Source organism: Rhinopithecus roxellana, chromosome 10, assembly GCF_007565055.1.
Source record: "Rhinopithecus roxellana isolate Shanxi Qingling chromosome 10, ASM756505v1, whole genome shotgun sequence".
Taxonomy (NCBI): Eukaryota; Metazoa; Chordata; class Mammalia; order Primates; family Cercopithecidae; genus Rhinopithecus; species Rhinopithecus roxellana.
Window position 1 is genome coordinate 2,910,436 of NC_044558.1, and position 26,350 is coordinate 2,936,785.

At 54.2% G+C, this 26,350-nt stretch overlaps 1 protein-coding gene across 1 annotated transcript; it reads right to left on the minus strand.

The window, feature by feature from the left end:
• Nucleotides 1-122: 122 nt before the first annotated feature.
• PLEKHG6 (pleckstrin homology and RhoGEF domain containing G6) lies at nucleotides 123-18,254 on the minus strand. The gene is made up of 16 exons (XM_010385965.2): nucleotides 18,094-18,254; nucleotides 16,592-16,797; nucleotides 15,169-15,324; nucleotides 13,794-13,958; nucleotides 13,318-13,413; nucleotides 13,051-13,101; nucleotides 12,578-12,727; nucleotides 11,570-11,680; nucleotides 11,286-11,435; nucleotides 10,992-11,129; nucleotides 10,566-10,685; nucleotides 10,109-10,241; nucleotides 9,878-9,993; nucleotides 2,039-2,184; nucleotides 672-1,364; nucleotides 123-483 (listed from the first exon to the last, which is right to left on the minus strand). Exons 2-16 carry the CDS (start codon nucleotides 16,727-16,729, stop codon nucleotides 474-476), a joined length of 2,373 nt encoding a protein of 790 aa, XP_010384267.2. The 5' UTR covers nucleotides 16,730-16,797; nucleotides 18,094-18,254; the 3' UTR covers nucleotides 123-473.
• Nucleotides 18,255-26,350: the final 8,096 nt, after the last annotated feature.

A 26,350-nucleotide genomic window follows, 5' to 3' on the forward strand; every position in this document is an offset into this window, starting at 1 on the left:
TTCATCTGTTGCCCAAGCTGGAGTGCGCTCACTGCAGCCTCCTACCCTTGGGCTCATGGGGTCCTCCCACCTCAGCCTCTGGACACAGGTGCACCACCACACCTGGGTAATTTTTTAAAATATTGTTTATAAAGACAGGGTTTCCCTATATTGCCCAGGCTGTATTGGAACTCCTGGGCTCAAGGGATCCTCCCACCCCAGCCTCCCAAAGTGCTGGGATTACAGGCAGGCATGCCCAGCCAGGGCAGTCATTTTTATGCACAACTTTCTGTGGGGCTTAGGTGTACCTATGATACATAAATTTACAGTTCTTGATCCCCAAAGTCCTCAGAGCCGGAGGTAGGGTGCCTGGGCCAGGCTTCCTTTGGGAAATGTGGTCCTTGAGGTAGAGTCACGGATGCCAGAGGGTGACCAGCGCTACTGGAGAGAGATCTCCTCTGGGAGAGATGCATGCCAAAGGTCCTCTGCCTTCCTCACACCTCTCTGAAAAGACAGGAGGGGGTGTTCAGCGACAGTCAGTGGCAATGGGTGAGAGTTGGGTGAAGAGAGGTGGAGAGCCCTTCTTGCCTCCACCCCTGCTCCAGCACTGCCCTCTTTCTATACTGCATCCCCCGCCCCATACAGACATCCCTGTCTGCCCCCTCCCAGGCCAGCTTCCCTCCAGCACTTACGATGTGGACAGAGGGGTGTCCAGATGAATGATGTGGGGCCCCCGCATCCTCTGCAGCTGGGCCCGAGTCAGCTTCCGTGGCCTGCTGTCCTGGGGCTCCACGGCACCCTCAATCCTTTGGCTGGCCAGCTCCTCCCGGATCTCTCTGAGCATGTCCTCAGCCCGCATTGGGTGCAGGGATGTGTGGCCAGCTCTCAGGAACAGAGGCCCCTCTTCTTCCTCCTCCCCTGAGGACTCCCAGGGGCTTTCCCCAGCAGAGTCAGCATGGGCTGGGGAGGAGGGAAGCTGGCCCCGAAGCTGGGCCCTGTGCAGTGTTTCCACCACCACATTCCCTCCCACGGAGGCCCCATCTTCTTCCTCAGACCAGGTCGGTGGGTCTCCCTGGGGACGACTGGCTCCTTTTAGGATTTCTTCTGGCAGTTCAGGGGCGCTTCGGCGTTGAGGAGCTTGGGGGTTGGGAGGCTGGGGACGCAGAGGGATGTCCCGGAGGTCCAGGGTGGAGAAGGTGAGGCGAGGGTCCCGCCGAAGGGCTCTTTGGCGTAGACGGCTCAGCGGGGAGCAGGAGCCCTTGGGGGTGCCTGGGATCAAAGTGCCATAGCCAGAGTCTGAGTTATCATCTGGCACAAAGGGAGCATCTTCATCTGTGTCTTCTGTCACCACCAGGTGGGGGATAATGGTCGAGAACTCAGGAGTCCTACAATTAATGGCAAAGAGTCAGATGCACAGGGGTCAAGTTCAAGTCCAGGGAGTTTCCCTTGATCACTACATCCAGAAACGGCCCCGCCTCCAAACTTATTTTGGTATCGTCTTTCCATCGCACTATGATTGTTTTTCTCATCTGGCTGGCCAGATTTTAAGCTCCTAAGAGAGTACAGGCTGCCTCTCAACTGTTTTATCCATAGCACCTGGTCCAGGATGTTGTATCGAGTGGGTGGTCAGGTTTTTGCTGAGTGGTTCCTGAACTTACTTGATATTATTCTCAATGATCGATTCTTCTTTTCTCCTTAAGCTGCTGCCAAGCAGTGGTGCTATCCTAGATGAACCTCTCACACTCGCCGGGGATGTGGCAGCTCTGCTATTCTGCAAATCCACACCTACCTTCATTCTCGAGCCTGCTCCTCTCAGGACGCTCCTGTGTGACTCTAGGCTGGCTAACTCTGTAGACTGTCTGTGCCCTACCCCCGACCCCCAACCCAACACTGCTGATACCGACCTTCCCTACCCTGCCCTATAGCCTGCGTTCCTCTATCCCCAGTTCCACCAAAAGTGTACAGTGATGCCATTTCTCAGCCTTATGGCTTCCTCCTCTTCCCCTCCCTGTCTGTGGCCCCCTACTCGGGGAGACCTTGTAGTCCGTGTGAGCCTTACCTCCCCTCTGCGCTGCTCTGAGAGCCCTCCAGGGAAGGTGTGGAGGGCCTGGTGCTGGGGGACTCCCTGTCCTGGTCCCGATAGAGGGCCAGGAGCTCCCTCTTCTGTTGAACGTACTCCTCTGCCTTCAGCTTCTGTAGGGTGATCTGGGACAGGACACTTTCATTATTAAGAGCTCTCATTTATTGAGCACTTGCTGTTTGCCAGTCACCCTGCTAAGTGTGTTACATATATTACCTTATTTTATTTTATTTTATTTTATTTTATTATTTTTTTGAGATGGAGTCTTACTCTGTCACCCAGACTAAAGTGCAGTGGCACAATCTTGGCTCACTGCAACCTCCACCTCCCAGGTTCAGGCGATTCTCCTGTCTCAGCCTCCTGAGTAGCGCCTGCCACCATGCCTGGCTAAGTTTGTATTTTTGGTAGAGGCAAGGTTTCACCATCTTGGCCAGGCTGGTCTCAAACTCCTGACCTTGTGATCCACCCCACTTGGCCTCCCAAAGCGCTGGGATTACAGGTGTGAGCCACCGCACCTGGCCTACATTACCTTATTTAATCTTTACAAAAACCCCATGAACCAGATATTTTTACCCCTACCTTACTACTGAGACATGGAGACTCTAAGGTTAAGTAACTGCCCAAGGAGGTACTTCTTACAGTAAGAAAGTGGGGTGGTGCCGGGATTTGGTGGCAGCAAACCCTTTTCCTACTTGTATAGGTCTTCCTACTTCTCATGTCCCATTGGCAGACCCGTTATCAGGTCTGCCCCCTCCTTCAGGAAGCCCTCCCTGGTTGGTGGTGATGGTGGAATAAGTGTTCTGAATTGGTACTGGTTGCTCCTTCAAGAGCATCCCTCTCCTACCACCTGGGCGTCTGCTCTGAAGCTGGGAGGAGCAGGAGGGCAGAACATGGGCAGAGGTGGGCTTTGTCCTGGGCTGAGGTCTCTGCTGTCTTTCAGAGGGAGGAAAACTCCTAGAAGGCTGAGGAGAGGATGCATTATATTGTCTGTCTTCCTCCCCCCCTCAGCGATCTCATACAGGTATCAACAGAATGAAATGGCGCCATCTGAGAAAAAATTTTCAAAGCACCTTTGCACATGTGGTCATTTGATACACACCATTGCCCTGTGGTGTGGAGAACATGAATGCTAGCCCATTTTACAGATAAGAAACCTAGACCTAGAGAGGTGAAGTGACTTGCCCAAGGTCCCACAGGTATGGAGAAGCAGAGCTGGGACAGGACCTTGCTCTTTGAGTCCTAGGTCAGTCAATGCAACACATTCAAGGACAGCCTTGAAAGGTAAAGAGTTAGGAAAGGTCAGTTGTTAGCTTGGGGAGGGGGAGAGAGAGAGGGAAGGAGAGGGAAGAGAAAGTGGTAGAGCTGAGGTTGGAGGCAGAGGCAAGCCTTGGTGAAAGGGAGGTACCGGTGGCTGCAGTGGGCAGCACTAATGTCAGCACTTGCTGGTATGGCCATATCATTGTTAAATATTGAAGTCTTCCATGCCGGTAAGGAAATGGCTGCTGCCTGGGTCTCATCCACTTCCCCCACCCCCATGATCTGGCAACGAGGGGGAGAACATCTGGCACAGCAAAGGACCTCTAGTGCACGCTCCCTTCTGATTGGCTGATGCCCATGCTATACTAATTGTTAAATATTTCCAGTATCTCCCCAGTTTGAAGTATATGAGCCAGCGATTCCTGGGCACCTGGACTTTCCCAAAGCCTCTCCAGAAACGCTGGGGGCACCTGGGTCGGGACAAGAGATGAAATGGATGAACAGGGATAGGAAAATGACATCAGGCTTATATTTCCAATTCTGCTTTTTCTGGCTCTCCAGTCACTTATTCCCAAGGGTGACAGCAGTCTCATAAGATGTGGTCTGTTGGCCAGAGCAGAGGGTGTCTGGGAGCAGGAAACCTGCCAGGGCTAGGACCTGGGGCAGGACTCCTTCTTTCCCAGGCCCCATCTCGCAACTCCATGTGAACTGAGGGAAGGAGTGAGAGAAGGGAGGGTGGGGGCGCTGGGCCGACCTGCTTGTCCTGTTGGGGTGCCCTTTTGCCCCACAGGACCCAAATTCAGGTTTGCGTTTGGGGTGCCAGAGGAGGGATGTTATGTGAAAGAAAAGAACTGGAAGGAAGCAGAGTTTCTGTAAGGGACGTCCAATGCCAGCATCTCTGCTAAACTTGCCCCTTGCCCGACCCCAGGAAGAGGCTGGAGGCTGGGAGGAAGCCCTGAGCACGGGGCGGGGGGTTGGGGGAATGGGAAGGGTGGGGGATGGGCCTCTTTGAGGTGCCTCCAGGTGAGCCCAAAGCCTCTCCAGCAACCCTGGGAGGATTTTCTCGGCTTGGGTAAGAGGAGAGACACATAGGGGGCAGAGGGGAGGACAGGAAAGGAAAAAGAAATTGGTGCTTGAGCCAGAATGTGACACCTCTACATAACTGAGAAGAGGAAGGGAGGGCCCCCAGCAGGATTCTTCTTCCTTTGTCCCCGTGGAGAGGAAATGCCTCCTTTCCCTGCTGTCTCTGGGGTGGCTCCTAGATTCACCCACTCTCCTCCCAGAACTCCCCAGTGCTGGACTAAAACCGAGCGTTGAAAGGTGCCCACTGACTTCCTGGGCAACAGATGCAGAAGCGTTTCCCCAGTCAGCAGCAAGCCCTACCCAGGCCCAAAGACTACGCCTTTCTCCTAATGATGACAATGGCAAACATTTATGGAGTTCCCATACAGTGCTGGGCCTTGTGCCTGGCCACTCGCGGACTGTCTGTCCTGCGTGCACTGCATTTCCCCAAGAGGTGAAGTAACTCCCTGACAGCTGCTTCGTCCCCTCCTTCAGACCCTGGCTCTTAGCTTCGGCTGCCTCCTTCAGTCTCCCTGCTTTCATTTCTTGGTCGCCATCTCTGACAGCTCTTTCTGTTCCTGTCACTGTTCCTTTTCCTCTTCTCAGTCCCTGGGCATTCCCCAAGATTCAGTGTCTTCTCCCTGGAGAAGCTGACTTTCTCTGAAAGTGTGAGTCATCACAGCTAGACCCACTAGGAATAAATCTGCAAGTCAACATTTCTGCCAGGGTGAGGGAACAATAGTCTGACCCCAGGGATTGCTCCACGAAAAGCAGCAACAGAGACTCTACTGCCCTCTTCAGTTTATAAAGACTGATGGCCCCAGAGAGGATTCCCTAAGAATTTGGTGTAAGACAATAGCAGGAAAAGTAATTTCAAAGTTTCAGTTTTGTTTGTTTTGCTAAGGAAGGCCAGGGAGCCTTGGTGCGTATCTTGGTTACAGACCTTTACAGATCTTTCCTGTTAGCCTGGAGTGAGACTATCAGGGGGCTGAATTGTTTTGCTTAGTAAAATACCGGTAATTTTTAGTAGCTCTGGGGGTTCTAAAGGGAGGAGGTGAGGGTCTGGCTGTTGTTCTATGACTAAAAACCAAAAAAAGAGGAGAAAGTTCTGAAGGTGGAGGTGGCAAAGAAAAAAGGCAGCCTGGCACTCACTGCCAGCCCCACTGGTTGTCCTGGGGAATCGGGGCTTTAGGAACACTGATGCCACTAGCTTCTGCTTTTGTCCTTGGGCTCCCCTTGAGCCTCTAGCCTTCAGGAAAATTTTTTATTTAACTTTTTTTTTTTTTTTTTGAGACAAAGTCTCACCCTGCTGTCTAGGTTGTAGTGCAGTGGTGGGAACATAGCTCACCACAGGCTCTACCTCCCAAGTTCAAGTGATCCTCCCACCTCAGCCTCCCCAGTAGCTGGGACTACAGGCGCACACCACCACGCTCAGCTCATTTTTGTATTTTTTTTGTAGAGATGGGGTTTTGCCATGTTGGCCATAGGCTGGGTCTTAAACTTCTGGGCTCAAGCCATCTGCCTGCCTCAGCCTCTCAAAGTGCTGGGATCACAGGAGGTGAGCCACTACGCCTGGCCAAGAAAATTTGATTAACCTCCAGCATGATTCACTTGCCAGTCAGTCCAGCCTAGGGGAAAGTGTGTTTAGGCTTAGGCGGAAGTGGTGGAGAGAAGCCCCTGCCACGCAGAGGGGACTGTGAACGTAGCTGGAAGCAGGGGACAGGGCAGATGGGAGACCACTCTCATCATAAAACCCACCTGCCTCTCCTTGGGGTGTGTCTTTTGTCCTTATTTTTCACCTGAATTCCGGGTCTTTCTGTATTTCCCAAAGCCCCTAAGATATCTCCACTAGGGTATATCTTGGCTGCCTCAATTTCAAAGGGCTGCTGTTTAAATATTCTTACCCTAAAGCCACCTCACCGAGGAAGCAATATCGAAACCAGCGCATTTCCCTTTCCCTTTCTAATGACTGCATTTCTCTCTGGGGTCCCATTGCCAATGCAGTCTTCCAAACTGAAACTTCAGGAGGCCAATTGTGCTCTTTGCCCCTGGGTATCTGGAGTTCCTGAGCCTGTGCCCAGTGCTGGCACCAGGCTGTGTGCCTAAGCTGAAAGACAGCTTTGAATCTTCCTAGGAAGCAGGTACTGTTATTGTGTGTATCTGTTTTGCAGTTGAAGAAATGGAAGTTGAGGGAGGTCATATAACTTTCACAAAGTCTCATGAAAAATCACATGGATTTTTCTGAATTCAGTATAGACTTCAACCACAGTGTCCCTAAAGCTCCCGTCTCTTCCCTCTTCTTTAGCTCCTTTCATTTTTTATTTTTATTTTTTTGAGATGGAGTCTGGCTCTGTCGCCCAGGCTGGAGTGCAGTGGCGTGATCTCGGCTCACTGCAAGCTCCGCCTCCCGGGTTCACGCCATTCTCCTGTCTCAGCCTCCCGAGTAGCTGGGACTACAGGCGCCCGCCACCTCGCCCGGCTAATTTTTTGCATTTTTAGTAGAGACGGGGTTTCACCGTGGTCTCGATCTCCTGACCTTGTGATCCGCCCGCCTTGGCCTCCCAAAGTGCTGGGATTACAGGCGTGAGCCACCGTGCCCGGCCAGGTCCTTTCTTCTCCTTCGTTTTTTGTCCCTTTTTGCAATGTCTCCCTAAGGCTGTGGCACTAAACCTTCCATGTTTCACACCCAAACTAGTACAATAAATGTCCTGTCACCAATTTCTCCCTCCTCCAGCCCACCTAGCACACTGCTACCTGATTTCCTGAAAACCCAATTCAAGAGGAAACCCACTGATTTCACCCTTGCTCAAGAATGCATGGCAGGGTCATGCACAGTGGCTCACACCTGTAATCTCTGCACTTTGGGAGGCCGAGGTATGCAGATCGTTTAAGCTCAGGAGTTCAAGACCAGCCTGGGCAACATGGCAAGACCTCGTCTCTACAAAAAAAATGCAAAAAATTAGCCAGGTGTGGTGGTGCACACCTGCAGTCCCAGCTACGTGGGAGGTTAAGGTGGGAGACCCACCTGAGCCCAGGAAGTTGAGGCGGCAGTGAGCTGAGATCATGCCACTGCACTCTAGCCTGGGCAATAGAGTAAGACTCTGTCTTAAAAAAAAAAAAAAAGGATTCACGGTGGGCTGTCTCTTGTCGACCCTATTCAACCCAAGCCCATCCAGGCCACAGGGTTCTGCAGCTCTGAGGTTCTGTAGAATCTGGCCTCTTACCACGCACTCACACAAACCCTGTGCTCCAGACTTAGGCAGATATGGCCGTTATTCCAGAAGTATATCCAGCCCAATTGGTCCTCTGATTCTTCTGCTCATGGTCTTCCCATCCTTAAAAGTCCAACTCAAATCTTCACCCCCTTTGGCCATTCCACTCCTGTAGTGGATGGAATAGTGGCCCCCCAAAATATAGATATATCTGTGTCCTACCCTCTGGAACCTGTGAATGTGACCTGATTTCGAAGAAGAGTCTTTGCAGATTTGCAGAGATCCTGAGAGCTCAAGATGAGCTCTCCCTGGATTTAGGGTGGGCTCAAAATCTAATACTCATGTCTTTGTAAGAGAAAGGAGGGGGAAATTTGGACACAGACATAGAGGAAGGCCATGGGAAGACAGAAAAAGAGATTGGGGCCGGGTGCGGTGGCTCAAGCCTGTAATCCCAGCACTTTGGGAGGCCGAGACGGGCGGATCACGAAGTCAGGAGATCGAGACCATCCTGGCTAACACGGTGAAACCCCGTCTCTACTAAAAAATACAAAAAACCTAGCCGGGCGAGGTGGCGGCGCCTGTAGTCCCAGCTACTTGGGAGGCTGAGGCAGGAGAATGGCGGGAACCCGGGAGGCGGAGCTTGCAGTGAGCTGATATCCGGCCACTGCACTCCAGCCGGGGCGACAAAGCGAGACTCCGTCTCAAAAAAAAAGGAAAACGGAAAAGAGATTGGAATTTTGTTGCCACAAGCCACGGAACACCTGGGGCAACCAGGAGCTGGGAGAGGCAAGGAGGGATTCTCCCCTAGAGCTTTCAGAGGAAACTCAGCTCTGCCAACACCTTGATTTGAAACCTGTGGCCTCCAGAACTGTGAGAGATTAAGCTTCTGATATATTTTAGGCCACCAAGTTTATGGGACCTAATACAGCTCCATTTGCATCTCTCTTCTTTTGAACTCCTCCTGCTTTGTATCTGCTCACATCACTCCCCTGCCCGGCCCTTTCACTGGCCCTCTGTCATCCAAAGGACAAAGCTCACCTATAGGATACCTTATCATGACATCCAGAGATGGGCATGACCTGACCTGGTGGCACCTACCCGCCAGCCTCTCCCTGCTGCATCTACTCTTGTACTTTATACTGTAGCAATACTAATGGGGGCAGTTCTCTCAACACACACAACTATTTCGCATTATTGGCCTTTGCACTTTCTGCTCCTCCATGTGGAATGCCCTTTCCTTTCACCCTGACTCCCTGACATACTCCTAGGTATCCTCCCAAATGGTGCTCAGACATCAGCTCCTCTGTGTTCCTTCCAAACAGACCCAGCAGACAATGCATTGCTCCCTTCTCTATCCCAGCTTCATTCTACATAACGTCTTTCTATTATTTGTATACTAATTACTCTAACTAGGCTACAGCACCTATGCCTTGAGGGCAGGAATGGTGGTTTATTCTTTTCTGATTCCCTAGCACCTAGCCCTAATGCCTGTACTCAGCAAGTGCCCTGTAAATGTCTGCAAACGGAAGATGACTTCTAGAAGTTAATCATTTTGGGCTGTACAAACCTTCAGGGGATGCCATGTCTTGGGCTCTCCCAGTGGCTGGCACAGTAGCTGGCCAAAGGCTTTTTCCATCTTCTGATGGATGGTGGAGGCTCTGCCTCCCTCTTTGGGGCACATCAGATTGTCCAGTCTGAACCTGAATCCACCCCAGCCTCTCTCTCCTCCTCCCCTCTGTGCTCCCATCTTCCTTCCTTCCTTCCTTCCTTCCTTCCTTCCTTCCTTCCTTCCTTCCTTCCTTCCTTCCTTCCTTCCTTCCTTCCTTCCTTCCTTCCTTCCTTCCTTCCTTCCTTCCTTCCTTCCTTCCTTCCTTCCTTCCTTCCTTCCTTCCTTCCTTCCTTCCCTCCTTCCCTTCCTCCCTCCTTCCTTCCTTCCTTCCTTCTTTTATTCTTCAAGGTCTCATTCTGTCACCTAGGCTGGAGTGCAGTGGCACAATCTCAGGTCACTGCAACCTTCACTTCCTGGGCTCAAGTGATTCTCCTGCCTCAGCCTCCAGAGTAATTGGGACTAGAGGCACACACCACCAAGCCTGGCTAATTTTTGTATTTTTAGTACAGACAGGGTTTCACCATGTTGGCCAGCTGGTCTCAAACTCCTGACCTCAGGTGATCCGCCCGCCTCGACCTCCCAAAGTGCTAAGATTACAGGTGTGAGCCACTGCCGTGCTCCCATTTCTGAGCTCTGGGGACCTCTGCCCATGCCTCCCCATCCCTGGCTTTCCCGTACCTGAGCCTGCTGGGTCTTCTCCAGCCACCGGGCACGGTCTGTAGGACTGGGACAGTGCACAATGAGGGCGCTGGAGACACACTGGAATTCAGTGAGGTGGATCAGCAGGAAGCTGTCTGGATGGAGGAGACAACCTTCGAGAGGCCAGCCTTTATTTGATCTCCATCCCAGCCCCTCCTTCCCCTCGCTAAGAAGAGGGAGAAGAAAAGGCTCCCCGCAGGAAGCACATACAAGGGTCTCTCAGGGGTTGGCACACGAGCTTCTCCAGCATCAGAGGGGGGCGGATGACCTTGGCTTTGTCCACCTTGCGTTGGGGCTTGGTCACGAGGAGCACATCAGAGAAGAGGAACAGGTACACGTCCAGCTGGGGGTGGGGGCGTAGGGGAAAGAGACAGGGTCAGCTGGAGCCAGGGGCAGGGCTGGTCCAGGAGGAGGCACAGGCATGGTGCTCAGGCACACAGGGACACATGCAGAGCCCAAATGCGGGAGTGGCCAGGGCCGTCACTTTGGTCCCATCTCTCGATTTACAGGCAGGGAAAGTGGCTGGCTCAGGGTCACACAAATGACTGGGGCTTAGCCAGAACTACATCCTTTTCCCAAAACCCCTCTTCTCCCACTTCTGGCGTTTCTGCCTCTTACCTTCTCCCACCATGCCCCGTCCCCTCCACTCTGTCCACAGCACCCTCACCTTCCCTTCTCGTCCCTCCTTCACTCGCACGGGTCCCTCCAGCAGCAGCTGTCTGGTGTGCTCAGAGGCAACCCCCAGCATGGGGGATGTCAGGTCCAGGGTGGAGAATGGACGCAGGTTCTGAGCGACACAGAGGGGAGGGGTCAGGGTGCTCGGCAGGCTGCCTGGACTTCCTGGCCAAGAGCGGCTCCTGGTTCCGCCACCAACACTTTTCTGTTTCTGTCCTTCCCCCATGGGCTACAGGAAGCCTCCCAGTGCCTGCTTTTTACTCTTCTGACTTCTACCCCTTGGACTGTCACCACCGGGAAGGAATGGTGGACACCCTCGTGGCACCCAAGGACGGGGCATTCTGGCCTTGCCAGGCCCCCCTTCACCAGTATCCCTGGGACCTTGCTTTTCCTGGGCCTCTTCCCTCTGCCCTCTCACCTTCTCCACCTCATCACTGGGTGGCTCCAGCACCTCGTAGGGCCCGATGCGTTGGGCTGCAGCCACCAAGCTCTCTTGCTCTTCGCCCTGGCGGACCTGCCCATTGATGTGTCGCAGGAATGACTCCACGGCTTCGATCTAGGTGGGGTTGGGGGTACGGGAAGAGGGACGGCTCAGCGCCTCTCCCAACCAACGCCAGCCACAGCACAGCGCTACACTGTCACAGACACACTAAGAAAGAGACCCCTTCCCAGTCCCTGACGCACCAGAGTCCTAGACCCCCGGAGCACCTACCATGGCATTCAGGGCCTCTTGGGCACGCGCCTCGGGGCTCCTCTTGAGCACAGCATGCAGCAGCAGTGGGTACTTGGTGATGCGCTGGTGGGGCTTGATGAGCAAGTCACAGAGCATCTGCCTCCCGGAGCGCTTGTGCTTCTCACACCACTGCAGGGAAGGCGGGTGGGGCTCAGCGGTTTGCTCCCTCCTGCCCTGCCTAGTGGTGAGCTCAGCCTCAGGCTCAGCTGGAGACTGGCTGGCTAAGATGCACCCGTCCCCCTCCCCAGCACCCCTTCTCCCACCTGCACGAAGGCATGGAAGAGAGGGTTAGTTTCTTGCTGCTCTCGGGCGTAAGCCATGGTCTGCTTCACTCGGAGGCAGTACTGGACATAGGGGTGGAACCTCTGGCCAAACTGGAGAGACAGATACAGGAGGTGGGGAGCGGGCATGGGGAGAAGACCATGAATACAGGCTCTGGCTGCAGGACCCAGGAGCAGGTGAAGAGAGTCTCATGGAGGCCCTTAGCCCAGCTCCTGACAGTCCCTCCCTCCCAGGATCCTCCCAGGAATGCTCTCAAGGCTAGGACCCCTCTCTGGATTCTAGGGAGGAGCCTGAGGTCCCGACACGGACCTAGAGCTCTCTGAACTCCCTCCATCCACAGTGCTACTGGGGCCTGCTGCTCTGAACTTACTCTCCCACCATCAATAATTCAGCTGGTCCGTTTTCAGGACATTGCAGATCCCATTTCACCCTGGGGGTGGGGTGGCGACCTAAGGGTTTTCTCAGAAGCCTTGCTCCTGTGGAGGGGGTGCCTACGGCTCCCAGGAGAAGTACGCCCCCCTCTCTACCCCACTGCAACTTTTTCCTGCAGGGCCCACATTTTCCTGGCTAGGTAACATTGTAAAAGAAAGTCAGACCCTAGGCCCTCTTGCTTTCTCTTGTCACTCTCCTCCATGCCCCGGGTGCCTCCTGTGGCCTTTTACCCCCGCCCAAGTCATCTTCAGGGTCCCCTCACTTAGGCCCCATTGGCTGCACCCAGCTTTTGTAGTTGATGGGAGCCGAGGTGTGACCCTTCCCTGAGACAGCTGCGTTTTCATTTCATAAGGGACTCCAGAAGAACAAGGAACCTGTGGCACAGAGGTCAGACTTGTGGCATGAAAGGAGGAGGTGAGGTGATATCAGGGGTAGGGGCTGTATCCTGTGGCCCTTCAAATCACAGAGAGTTGCGTACTGCGGGCATGCCCTACACACAGGACCCCCGTGGGCTCCCAGTCCTGCCCCATCCGGACACAGCCCTTCACAGGCCTCACCGTCAGGAAGCCACTTTCCAGACCAATGGGGTCCAGGGGCTGGCCCGAGGCCCGAGTTTCCTCCAGGGTGGGCCCCAGCACCTCCTCCCAAAAGCTCCGGTGGGTTCGAATCAGGCTGGGGACATTTCCAAACAGGGTCTCAGCTGACACCTGGAGGAGGGAGCAGAACTGAGCAGCACACCTTTGGCAGGTCACCAGGGGTGGCATTGGCCCAGGAAAGGTGAGGACCCTAAGCTTGGACAGCAGGGGCGGGGGTGAAGAGGGATGGGCCTGGAAGATCTCAAGGATGCCAGTCTGGGAAATGGGGGTCCTGTGGCCTGCTTGGAGTCCCCAGTAACAGGGAAGTAGGGAGGGCAAGGCGTCCCAAAAAACAGGGCCGTGGGAATTTAGACAGGAATGACTGCAGGGCCCACCCTCATCCCCAGGCTCAGAGCTTGGGCTGTGCCAGGATCCCCCCCCGAGCACCTACTCACTTCCGTCAGCAGTCCCACTCGCTGCAAGTTCAGCAGGCCAGCGGCTAGGAGCTGCAGGGAGGGGGATGAGGGTCTCAGGACCCAGCGCAGCCCTTCAGTGTCACCTCCCACCCCCCATCAACTTCAGTACTGCTGACCTATCTTCCTGGATCCCAGACCGGCCTGAAATCCTGCCCCTCCCTCGTCCAGTGACCTGCCTTCCAGTCTGGGAGGATGGGGGATCATGCAGGGAAGATGGGGCCGGGGCTGGGGCTGAGGGAGGCTCACGTCGGTCATGATCTTGAGCTTTCTCACGTAGATCAGCTCAGTGGTCAGGAGCTCCCACAGGGCCTCCTGTTGGTGGCACAGCTCCCGGCTCATCTCCTGGGGTGGGGAGAATGCTGGTTCAGTTGGGGAATGATAATTAGAATGGCATGTATCAGCTATTAAGTGCTACTGGATCCACTTCATAGGTTCTAGGAACTTTGTACATGACCATGAACTTTTAATCCTCAAACCAATGTGTAGGTGGTATTATCCCTACTTTACATAAGTGGTAACTGAGGCCCAGAGAACTTTACTGTCTTGACCAAGGTCTCACTAGTAAGTGGCAGAGCTGGGGTCTGAACCCAGATCAACACGTTTCCAGATGCTTTTTCCACATGACCGCCCCCCCCACCCAAGGCCTTTCCCTCCTCTAGAGCAGAATCTGTGTGTGCATTCACGCCGTGGGGACAGACTCACCTTGTGAGTTTCAGGCTCACCTTGTGCCCAGGCACCAGCTCCCTCCAGGACTTCTCGATGACCAGGCCGCTGTCGCCACCCTCTCCTATCTCCCAGTGCTGCCGGTCCTCAGGGGGCAGCCGGGGCATCCCAAACATGCTGAAAGTGTGCAGCCTCACCTCCAGCTCATGGGCCTTGGTGACTTCCTGGGGGAGCCAAGAAGGGCATCAGCTCTGGCCACATCCTTGGTACCCAGCCACAGGGCTCCAGGAGGGCTGTGTGTGTGTGCATGTGTGTTTAAGTGTGTGTGTGTCTGGAATGGGAGATGGCAGGCAGCACTGAGTATGAGTGGGGACACGGAGGCCTGGAGGACAGGGGTCGGCCCCAGTTGGAATTCCGGGGAAAAAGGCATTGCTGGAATGTGGGTGAAGAGGCACCCTGGTCTGCAGAAAGATCCCTGGAGAGGGGTCTGATCTAGGCTCCCTGACAGGAAAGAGGCCTTCCATGGGTCTCCTGAATCAGAATGAGGTAGGGGAGGGACAGAAACAGACATGCAGAGGGAACTTCAAGTGAATCAGAACAAGACTTAGAGAACCAGTGGTCTCAGGCACCACTTTGACAATTTGCCCATAAAATGGCATTTTTTTATGAAGCAGCATGGCTTACATTTTACAGGTTTCTTTTTTATTTTTCTTTTTCTTTTTTTGAGATGAGTTTTGCTGTTGTCGCCCAGGCTGGAGTGCAGTGGCACAATCTCGGCTCACTGCAACCTCCACCTCCTGGGTTCAAGCGATTCTCCTGCCTCAGCCTCCTTAGTAGCTGGGATTACAGGTGCCTGCCATGATGCCCAGCTAATTTTTTTTTGCATTTTTACTAGAGACGGAGTTTCACCATGTTGGCCAGGCTGGTCTTGAACTCCTGACCTCAGGTGATCCACCCGTCTCGGCCTCCCAAAGTGCTGGGATTACAGGCGTCAGCCTCCGCGCCCGGCCCATTTTACAGGTTTCTTTGGCACCAAGTAATATGAGCAACAGACACTCCTGACCCTCACTCACTCCATCCGAATGTGGCTCGAGAGGAGGGGTGAGGCTCACAGCGGCTGTGAAGGATGGTGGGGTCCTGAGGATGGAGGGAGCATACCTGACTCTCAGCAACTTGGTAATTTTCAAAAACTGAAAGCTCAATATCAATCGTTTATCCACATTTAATCAAAGTGTCTCAAGTCAAAGTCCCTGGTTGCCATGCATGGACCAAGGAGAGATATATCCCTGAGGGGACCTAGGCAGAGCCATGTCTGACTGGCAGGCAACAGCCTCCTGGACCTGTGGTCTCAGCCCCTGGGGCTTGCCGGTCATCTGTGGAGCCATCACAATTGGGGCTGTATGCGTGGGGATGGGAGGAGAGGGACCCCCTTACCTTGAGTTTGGGGGAGTGAGGCAGGCCAGCCCCCACATGGCCCCCGTGCCTCTTCTCGGGCTCTGGATCTCGCAATCTCATGGGTGACAGGCCTCGGGACTGGCCAGAACCCCTGACAAAGGGGACATACTGCTGGAGGCGTCGGCGACTGGGATCCTGGGAGAGGAGTAGGGGAAGTTCTGGGGGTGCCTCCCTTTCTCCAGAAACCCCAGAGAGGTAGTAGGGGGGCCGTCTTGGCTCTAGATGTTGTTCCCCCACCCTGGTAAGTTGGGCTGGCTCACTTCTCCCTGCAAACCAGTTTGGTGTGGGCTGCTCCTGCCCTGAGTCACAGCAGCCGCTGCCAGCAAGGCTAAGCTGAGTGGGCAGGGGCATGACAGCCTGGCTCCCTGAGTGGGCCTGGGGCAGAAGTGGGGCCTCCTCACAAGCAGGTGCACAGGCACACACATGCCCGGGCTCTGGTGTGTGTGCCCCCACTGCCTCCTGCTCTCCGTTCCACGGGGGGTGCATGCACAAGGCATGGTGCACACAGCATTCTGCTCTCTCATAACTTTCCTTGTCTGTGACCAGCCTCCCTCACACATGGGGACGAGGGCACACACATGTGCAGCCTCCTCCCCAGGGGTGTGCAGCCTGCATCCCATCCAGCTGGGAGTGGCTGCCCTTCCGTGTGAAAGGCTGAGGCCACTGCCACCACACGGCTCCTCCCAGGGCAGGCCTGGTCACATTCCTTCATTTGCCTGTGGCCTGAATTACCCCACATGCTTCCTAGTCTCCCTTCTCACCCACAGCCTAGGAAAGTCCCATCTCCACAGGCAAAATTCTCGTGTGGTGAGGCAGGGGATATCCCAGCCACAAGCAGAACTGTCCTCAACGTGGAGGGGAAGCCTGCAGGTTGAGGGACAGACTTGACTTCCACACCCCTATCCTTGGTCAGGATTGGAGGAGGGCCAGGCAGGTCGAGCCAGGGGTGGAGCCAAGGCAGGCACCCTCCTGTCCCCACCCACCACTGGAGGAGTAGGGACACCTTGAACCTTTGCTCATCTTCATCCTGACTCAGGGAGAAGCAGATCTCAGGAAGCCCTCAAACTCCTGCCAAGCAGAGGCGGGTGCCTGGGAGGTGCCAGCTCTGGGGTTTGATGACCTTACCCGCAGCTCTGTCTGAGACCTGTCTAACAGCACTCCTCTACGGGCCTGGCTTCTCCTGGCTCTGCCTCTCCTGCCCAGCTGTCTGGGACTGGGGTGTGACATCCCTGGAGCCTGGCCCTGTCACTGCCCTCCTCTTCCCCACAACCCAGGAAGGAAGAGTAGGGTAAGGGGCAGGAATAGCTCAACCTCTGAACCTGTAAGGGGACAGAGGCTCCACAGCCTAGGTGTCCTCCCTCCTGCCCCACCAGGTCACTTTTGGGGCACAGTCTGGACTCACCAGCACAAGGCCTCCTCGGGGATAGAGACTGCCAGCAGTGCTCTGAGTGGAGGCTCGATGCCGACCCCCATAAGTCTCAATGCGGGAGGCCACGAGTCCTTGGAGGGGGCCCTCATTTGGAGGACCAAAGGCCTTCATCCCTTCTCTGCTGGGTCACCTCCAAAGGGCCATATCTTCAATGTCCAGGAGAAAGAGGTCCCCTAGGGCTGCAAGAGAGAAAAGAGAGGAATGGAAGGGCCATTCCCAATCAGTGAATGGCACCAGGTGGGAGACCAACACTGCTGGGGTTCCTGGGCAGGACGGTATAGTGGGGGAGGAGAGGGCCAAGGGCTTAGTCACTTGTTGGGGGAAACATGGCTGCCTCATCTATGACTTGATGGGAGTAGGGTAGGTCCAGGTACATACTGTGTAGGAAGCCCCTTGGAGATGTACCTCCTCTCTCACATGTGTGCATATTTGGGGTACCAGCTCCGCACTGGTCTCAAATGGGAACAAGGGTCACAGACAGGTCTCGGGCTTTCTGGATACACCCAGGTGGGAGGGTTCTCCCTGCACCTAGATATAACCCCATCCCCTTCCCCACATAAAGCCTGGGAAAAAGCTGGAGGGAGGCCATGGTGGGTGGGGTGGGCTGGGAGTGGGGGTGGCTGGAGACAGCCCAGTCTGCCACCAGTTTTTGTACAGCCTGCAAACCTTTACATATTTACACAGTTGAAACAACTTCTGCCCCCCTGCAAAAAAAAACACCAATATTTTGGGACAAGTAAATATTATATGATATTCAAATTCAGTGTCCATAAATAGTTTTGCTGGAATCCATTCTTTGCTGGTCTCATAATAATCTGTGACCGCTTTCTTGCTAGTTGGGACAGACGGTGTAGGCCGCAAAGTCTCTAATATTTACTGTCTGGCCTTTACTGAAAGGCTTGCCCATCTCTTACCCAAACCCTCCTGGCCACAGACAGGAGGTGAGCGGGGCCAGCTGTCCGGCCACTGGCCTTAGAGATCAGTCCAATAGAAGAAGAGTTTCTCGGGCTATATATTTGGTCCTCCCCAGCCTCTGGGAACACCACCATGGAGCTGGTGGCCAGGCGTGGGGCTCCATCCCTCCCGGCTAAACCTGGAGGGAGGGCCCGCCCTCGAGGGGGCAGGGCCTGGAAGAGGAGAGGCCTCCTAAGGGGCGGTGGGCTCAAGGAGGCTGCGCAGGTGCTTGTGCCCCGACCAGGTGAGCCTGAGGTCCCGACTCAACCCTCCCTTACTTTCCTCCGATTTAGAGCAGAGGAGGAAACGTTCGCTGTCCGTCCTGCCGCCTCCCAATAGTCCTCCCTCCGAGGGCGCTGTCTCCCTCGCACTGCTCCCTACCCAGGGTCGTTTCTCAGCCTAGCCCCCGCTCCCCTCCTCCCGCCTTCGGGAGGCCAGGCCTTCCTTCCGCTTCGCCCCGGCTTCCAGACCCCGGGTCCCGGCCGCCCCGCCCCTGGCCGCGCAGCCCTCCCGCCGCTCACCTGTGCTCACAGGTGTCACCGCACCCGCTGCCCTGCGCCGCCCTCCCCGCCCGCGGGGCTCCCCGTCGCCGTTGGCTCCCAGGCGATACCAGTCAGCCCCGATGCCCGGCCTGGGACTGGGATCGAGCGGCCCGCCAGAGCCGGGCAGCGCGGGGCCGGGCGAGGAGGGCGGGCACCGGGCTGGCCCCTCCCTACCGCCGGCACCGCTCGGGGCAGAGGGGCGGGACCCTGGGGACCGAGCAGCCCCCGCCCTCCCGCAGCCACCGCCTCCCCTGGCGGGGACAGCTCCCGTGGCGGTGCCCTCCTGTCCCCTTTTCGGTCGCACCTGAACTCAACACCCGCCGGCCCAGCGGGAGGGCTGGGACCGCTCGCCCTCCCCTCCAGGCCAGACCCCCGCGAGGCGCTGCAGTAATGAGGGCTGAGTGCGGGGCGGGGCGCCGCCGGGGGAGGCGGGGAGGGTGACGACCTGTAGCAGGCACCCCTCTTTCCTACTGATCACGGCAGGTGGCCGACTCTCCCGTCCTCCCCCTGGCTCGGCCTAGACCTCTAAGCAGGCAGGGAGCCCGCCTGCCAGCTGGAGGGGCGGGGGTCCCATCCCTGCTGTGGAGTCCAAAGTGTGAGCCTTATCTCTCAGAGGGCCGGCTGGCCTGCCTGGTGGAAGGTAATGGTGGAAGGCTGTCCTGGACTTTGCCTTTGCTCCAGCGATAGGGCCTGGTGTCCAGCTGAGACCTGACCGGCACTTCTCCACCCTCCCACTTCACGTGCAAATAAGCCCACTCCCGGCTACACCAGGGTCACCCAGCCCTTGCAGTGGCTGCTAAAATAGATGATATGGGACCGGGTGCGGTGGCTCACGCCTGTAATCCCAACACTTTGGGAGGCTAAGGCGGGCAGATCACAAGGTCAGCAGTTCCAGACCAGCCTAGTCCATATGGTGAAACCCCCACTCTACTAAAAATACAAAAATTAGCTGGGCGTGGGGATGGGCACCTGTAGTCCCAGCTACTTGGGAGGCTGAGGTGGGAGAATCGCTTGAATCTGGGAGGTGGAGGTTGTAGTGAGCTGAGACAGTGCCACTGCACTCCAGCCTGGGCAACAGAGCAAAACTGTCTCAAAAAAAAAAAAAAAAAAAAAAAAAGATGCTGTGGAAGGACTGACACGTGCTGGGCATTGCATGAATGGACCACACTTTATTTTCTTTATTTTTCATTTTTAAATTTTTATTTATTTATTTATTTTTTGAGACAGAGTTTCGCTCTGTCGCCCAGGCTGGAGTGCAGTGGCCGGATCTCAGCTCACTGCAAGCTCCGCCTCCCGGCTTCACACCATTCTCCTGCTTCAGCCTCCCAAGTAGCTGGGACTACAGGCGCCCGCCACCTCGCCCGGCTAGTGTTTTGTATTTTTTAGTAGAGGCGGGGTTTCACCGTGTTAGCCAAGATGGTCTGGATCTCCTGACCTCGTGATCCGCCCGTCTCGGCCTCCCAAAGTGCTGGGATTACAGGCTTGAGCCACCGCGCCCGACCTAAATTTATTTTTTAAAAAGAAAATAAAAAATAAAAAGAAAAAGAAAATAGAGACTGTATCTTGCTGTGTGGCCCAAGATGGTTTCCAACTCCTGGGCTCAAGCGATCCTTCCGCTTCGGTTTCCCCACCTTTTTCACTTCTCCAAATCATGGCACCTTGTCTGACAGAAGCACTGGATATTTGAGATAGAAGTGTCCTGTGGATGTGTGGTCATTGTAATCTTACAACCATGAAACCCAAGACCCTGTAGTGGGCAGGTGGCAGGTCTGAGGCTCCCAGCCCCTCACCCTGCCTGTGGTCTATTTCCTGCCAATGGAGTCAACAGTGATTGATAGGGCTCCTTACTTCTTCAGAGCATCCTGAAGTTCAGGAAACACTTTCAGAAGCAGAATCTCCTTGAGTTGCCAGGGGAAAGGGTTTCTATTCCCCTTTCCCATCTAGCGTATGAAACACATACAAGATCAGAGTGTTCTAGTCCTCACTCGGACGCTGGTGACTCTATTTCGTTTGGAGGAGGAATCTCTATCTTTGGACGGTTTCTAATTTTGTATTCCCCGTGTCCATCCTCAAATCCGCCCTCCAGGATTCTCTTTCTCTGACCTTGCTGTTGTGTGATTGCTCTGCTGGTTCAGAAGTGTCCTCTGTTCCTCCAACTCCTTGAACCAGCCTTTCTCCTGCTCCTGCCTCCCAGCTGGTGGTGGGACCAGTTTTTGGGGGTGAAGTCAGGTGGAAAAGGAACTGCAGTGGCAAGAAACCAGAGTATGTCTAGTTCCTAGCCCTTCCCTCTTCCCATTCACTGTGTGTATGTGTGTGTGTGTGTGTGTGTGTGTGTGTGTGTGTATGTGTTTGTGTGTGTTGTGAGAGCTAGACAGAGCTAGAGAGACGTCCAGGGATGACATGAATAGCCATGAGGGAAAGAGTTAATAAGCCAGGAGAGGAGGTGGTGATTATGGACAGTATTAAATGACACCCTAGAGACAGCTGGTGCCAGTGGCCCCTAGCTTCTCCTCCCAGTGTCTCCCAGAAGGAGTGGGAAGGAGGAGTAAGAGGGAAGATGAAACTGAGAGAGCAGCAAAGACAAGCCTGGGCTTACAGTGCTCTGGGGTGAGCTGGCTAGACTGGCCCAGTGGAAGGTGGTTGGCAGGGGTGGGTGGGTTGGGGGCGGTGTTTAAACCCTTTCACTTCCCTCTAGGCGCTGAGGTCCAATCTCCACCCACCACTGCCCCAGGGCCTGTCTTCAGCCTCCCTGGGAGGAGAGGTTCCCAGGGAAAGCTGAAGTCTAGAAGCCAGAGGTGTGGCGGGGCACAGGTGTGTGGCCTGGGAGGCAGGCCTCCATGTTCTGTTTCTTCTCTGTCACTCTCACCGTCTCCACTTCCATGACCCCTTATGTGCTGTGGAGAGCACACACCTGTGGCAGGCTGAGGGGAGCGTTCTCAGGGAGCTGAATGAAATCTAAAGAATTGGGAGGCTGGAGGCTTGGCCTCTGCCAAGTGAGGCTAGGGGCTACCTGGTCCTTGGACCAGAGTATGCCACCTGGATACTTCTCTTTATTCCTGGTTATCCTAGCCTTTCCTCATATGCCTAGCTTGAGTCATATCCCTCACTTTCTCCCAGGTAAGATGCTCCTCATTAGGTCCCCGAATTGACCCCATAACTGATGGTAAAGTGTGTGTCCACGGTCAGAGCTCTGAAAATCAAATGCTTCTGTCCAATAGCAGCCTGAGGATAACTGCCTGGGGTTGGCATAAGGGGCTCACCAGGCTTAGGAAGGGCCTCAACCTCCGCCAAGCCCATATCTCTCAGGGCAGGAGTGGGGACCATCTGGGCTAATGAGGGGCTGGCAGGCACTAGCAACAGGAGGCAGCTAATGGGAGCTGTGTTCTCCCTGCCCAGAGCGAGGCAGAAACTGAGGGTTCAAGCAGGAGGCGCCAGGTCATGTGAGGCAGATGAATACCAGGAGGCCAGGCCACAGGGCACAGCCTCTGGTGCCTCAGGCCAGAACTGGTGCTTCCAGTTTCTTCTTTCCTCCCCTCCTCCATTCCTTCTACATGTATTGGCAATGTGCAAGACAGTAGGAATATAGAAAAGAACAAGAGGCCTTGACTTCTAGGGGCTTACAGACTAATGGGGAGGCAGATGGACAAACAGAACATTGATATTTAAGTTAGACATAGAAGGACTAAGTCAGGAGCTGTGGGAGCACTTTGGAGGGACCGGTTACTGCATAGGGGAGCCAGGGATGGCTTCTAGAGGAGGCGAGCTTTGCGTTGGGACTCGAAGGATGAGTAGCAGTCAGCTGGGCTGAGAAGAAAGAAAGGGCATTTCTGGAGGAGGGAAGAGCATGTTTAAAAAGAAATTGAGGCCGGGCGCAGTGGCTCACGCCCTGTAATCCCAGCACTCTGGGAGGCCGAGGCAGGCGGATCACGAGGTCAGGAGATCGAGACCATCCTGGCTAACCCGGTGGAACCCCGTCTCTACCAAAAACACAAAAAATTAGCCGGACGTTGTGGCGGGCGCCTGTAGTCCCAGCTACTCGTCAGGAGAATGAAGTGAACCTGGGAGGTGGAGGTTGCAGTAAGTCGAGATCGCGCCACTGCACTCCAGCCTGGGCGACAGATATAGACTCCGTCTCAAAAAATAAATAAATTGGCTGGGCGCGGTGGCTCAAGCCTGTAATCCCAGCACTTTGGGAGGCCGAGACGGGTGGATCACGAGGTCAGGAGATCGAGACCATCTTGGCCTACACGGTGAAACCCTCTCTCTACTAAAAGATACAAAAAACTAGCCGGGCGAGATGGCGGGCGCCTGTAGTCCCAGCTAATCGGGAGGCTGAGGCAGGAGAATGGCGTGAACCCAGGAGGCGGAGCTTGCAGTGAGCCGAGATTGTGCCACTGCACTCCAGCCTGGGCGACCGAGCGAGACTCCGTCTCAAAAAATAAATAAATAAATAAATTAATTAATTAATAAAAATAAATTGAAGAGCAGACTTCCCTAAGGCCTCCTGAGGGTCTACCCTATTGGCTCCCTGGGAATATCCCAGCTTCCAAGTCGAGGATCTCTGGGTGGTGACCTCCACGATTTGACCTCAGTTATACTTCCCTACTCAGTCCCTAGGTGTGTCTCCATTCCCTGGGTCTGCCTCGATTTTCCTGACTCCATGCCTTTGCTCAAGCTGTTCCCCTCAGCTGGGTGCCTTGTCCTCCGTCTCCACTTGCCTCCTTCGAGGTCTTTCCTAGGACTGCCTCCTTCACGAAGCCTTTCCTAATAATCCCGCAGCCAGGCTGATCACTTTCCTCCCTGGTTGCAACAGCCTTGACCGCTATGTTTCTTTAAAAGGCACTCTTGTTCTGCCTACTACTGTTGATATTAGCATATGCTGCCTATGCCTGAGGGCAGGGACCAGCCTAACACAAGACTGGCATGGTGTTTGGGAATTGAACTGGATTGACTTGCTAGAGGACCCAGACAGAATGACTTGCAGATAGACTGGCCTGTACTGTTCCATCCCTGACCAAAGGAACCACCTTTGCCTTTTAGATACCTGGCATTCTTCCATAATTTCAGTTTGGCGTTCCTGCTTGGCATGCAGCCCCAGAGAGGCTATGGAATTTTTTTTATTTTTTTGAGACAGGGTCTCGCTCTGTCACCGAGACTGGAGTGCAGTAGCACCACCACAGCTCTCTGCAGCCTAGACCTCCAAGGCTCAAGTGATCCTCCCACCTCAGCCTCCTTAGTAGGCTGTTCACCTCAGCCAACATGCCCTGTAGTGAACAGAACACTGGATGAACAGATGGGTGAATAGAATATTGATATGGAAGTTAGACATAGAAGGGATAAACTGGGAGCTGCAGGAACACTTTGGAAGGACCAGTTACTACACAGGGGAGCCAGGGATGGCTTCTAGAGGAGGCAAGCTTTGTGCTGGGACTTGAGGGATGAGTAGTAGTCAGCTAGGTAGAGAAGGAGGAAAAGGGGCTGGACCAAGAGCTGTGGAATCTTTTCTTTTCTTTTTTTCTTTTTTTGAGATGGAGTCTTGCTCTGTCGCCAGGCTGGAGTGCAGTGGTGGCGCGATCCCGGCTCACTGCAACCTCCGCCTCCCGGGTTCAAGTGATTCTCCCGCCTCAGCCTCCTGAGTAGCTGGGACTGCAGGTGCCCGCCACCACGCACAGCTAATTTTTTGTATTTTTAGTAGAGACGGGGTTTCACCATGTTGTCCAAGATGGTGTTGATCTCTTGACCTTGTGATCCACTTGTCTCGGCCTCCCAAAGTGCTAGGATTACAGGCATGAGCGACCGCGCCCAGCCAAGGGCTATGGAATCTTAACCAGACCTATAGGGTCTTTGTGGCTCAGGAGCTCCAGCAGGTTCCTTAGCAGGTGATGTTGAGGCCATGGCACCGAAGGTCCCAGCTGTGGAAATGTTCCCCATCCTTCTCTCTTTCCAGGCTGCTCAGGCCTTCAGGAATGACAAGGGCATATCCAAAGTGAAAGATGTCTGGAGCCATTTTATTTCTTGGCCTTCTATCTTTGCCCCACTGCACCTGACAGCCATGGTCTCCCCTAGTGACCTCCCCTGGAAATGCAATGAAACCTCATTGCATTGTCTTGGTCTTTGGGGGCAGGAGCAGACAAGCCTCCAAGGCCTGGCCTTCCTTCCTGAGTCAGATGGGCCCCAAGTGGTCTTGTAGTCCAACACTTCTCCCCAAACGGGAGCGCGGGCTGATGCCCTTGGCGGACGGTTCCTGCCTGTGCCCAACACCTCCAGCAATGCTTCTTCCAGGGTCAATGCCTTTGTTCAAGTGGCTCTGCTCAGTGAGTGGGGTCACTTCCTTCAAGCCCCCTTCCTTCCAGTGGTCATTTGATTTCTTCTCTCAGGTCTGCGCTGACACTGGGTCCTCTCAGGTTTATCCCACCTGAGGATGACTCAAACTTACATGCACCTAGGCAGTTTAAGGCTCTGGGTCAACCCTTGCAAATGTCTTCAAAACTAGAACAGTCTTGGCCGGGCGCGGTGGCTCAAGCCTGTAATCCCAGCACTTTGGGAGGCCGAGACAGGTGGATCACGAGGTCAGGAGATCGAGACCATCCTGGCTAACACGGTGAAACCCCGTCTCTACTAAAAATACAAAAACTAGCCGGGCGAGGTGGCGGGCACCTGTAGTCCCAGCTACTCGGGAGGCTGAGGCAGGAGAATGGCATGAACCCGGGAGGCGGAGCTTGCAGTGAGCTGAGATCTGGCCACTGCACTCCAGTCCGGGCGACAGAGCGAGACTCCGCCTCAAAAAAAAAAAAAAAAAAAAAAAAAAACTAGAACAGTCCTTCCCCAATGGCCAACTTCTACTAACTCTGCGGCCCTCGTCACTTAGCCCAGGGTCACAGCCAGTCCTCACTTAGGGCACATGTATTTTGAGGCCCATTTGCCCAGGGTGGCTGACTGTCTGGGCCCATCTCATGATGGCACACCTTGCCCAGCCCAGGCAGATGAGCTGGTATTCTCCTCTTAGAGTAGACACTAGCAGCACAACACTCTTAAATCATCATTTCTAATTTAATTTGACAACCCTGACTTTCAGAAGTTCTTTCTCATCTCTGACCCAAATACTTCCAGCTTAAATTTAATTTCCTCGTGCTCTGGGGAATACCCTTCTCTGTATCATGAACCCCTCTTTGGATAACTGAACCACAGTTTCAGTCATTTTAGCAGGTTTAGAAACCCTGGATCCTTTTGCCTTCCTTCAGAGACTATGTTCTGAGTTTGGGTTCATACGGGCAGACAAGGTCTGAGGAACCACCCTGTGCACCAGGCACTGGGTGAGATGCTGAGAAGATATCATTCCATTTCTTCTTACAGCAACCCAAGAGGCAGATGCTACCAGTATCATCCCACTTAGTTGGTGCAAGACTGAATCTCGGAGGTAAAATAGCTTCACCAAGATCACAAAGCCAGGATGTGGAAGAGCTGGCTCAATTTCTGTATCTAACAAGCTTTAGAGAGGACATTTGGTCCAGCTGCCAACTGCCAAACAGGAGACCACTGTGAGTATGTAGGACAGATGTCTGCCTCTGACTTCGCATCCATTTTGTGTCAGGTTCTACCTTAATTTTGCATTAATCATTTCTGCCTGCCTAAATGACCTTCAGTTATGGATCTCTGCCTCCCTTACTGCTCATGCACTTGTTAGTTTGTTGTTTTTAGAGGACAAATGCACTGTGCAGGGCTCAGAGGCTTGGAGTCATCTCTGTCTCAGGCCAGGGTCTTTGTTCATAGGAAAGCTCTTCATCAGGCTTTGGGGGCAGTTGGATTTTATTTGTCTATATCTCCATCCTTGTATGTAAAATGAGGATAAAATAACTAAATTTGGGGATCATTGGATCATTATAATAATAACAATAGCTAACTATTTTTTTCTTTTTAAGAGACAGGGTCTTGCTTTGTCATCCAGGTTGGAGTGCAGTGGTGTGATCATGGCTCACTGCAGCCTCAACCTCCTGGGCTCAAGTGATCCTCCCACCTCAGCCTCCCAAGTAGCTGAGACCAGAGGTGTGTGCCACCACACCTGGCTAATTTTTAATTTTTTATAGAGAAGGGGGTCTCCCTCTCTGCCCAGGTTTTTTTTTTTTTTTTTTTTTTTTGAGACGGAGTCTCGCTCTGTCGCCCGGGCTGGAGTGCAGTGGCCGGATCTCAGTTCACTGCAAGCTCCGCCTCCCGGGTTTACGCCATTCTCCTGCCTCAG

What these genes read in the sequence shown, in the direction of transcription:
- PLEKHG6 (XM_010385965.2), bottom strand. Translation starts at nt 16,729, where the DNA reads ATGAAGGCCTTTGGTCCTCCAAATGAGGGCCCCCTCCAAGGACTCGTG. An exon ending in AGCTGGTGCCTGGGCACAAG is followed by an intron (nt 13,414 to 13,793) that starts GTGAGCCTGAAA and finishes TCCCCACCCCAG; the next exon opens with GAGATGAGCCGGGAGCTGTG. An exon ending in GAGTGGGACTGCTGACGGAA is followed by an intron (nt 12,728 to 13,050) that starts GTGAGTAGGTGC and finishes TCCCTCCTCCAG; the next exon opens with GTGTCAGCTGAGACCCTGTT.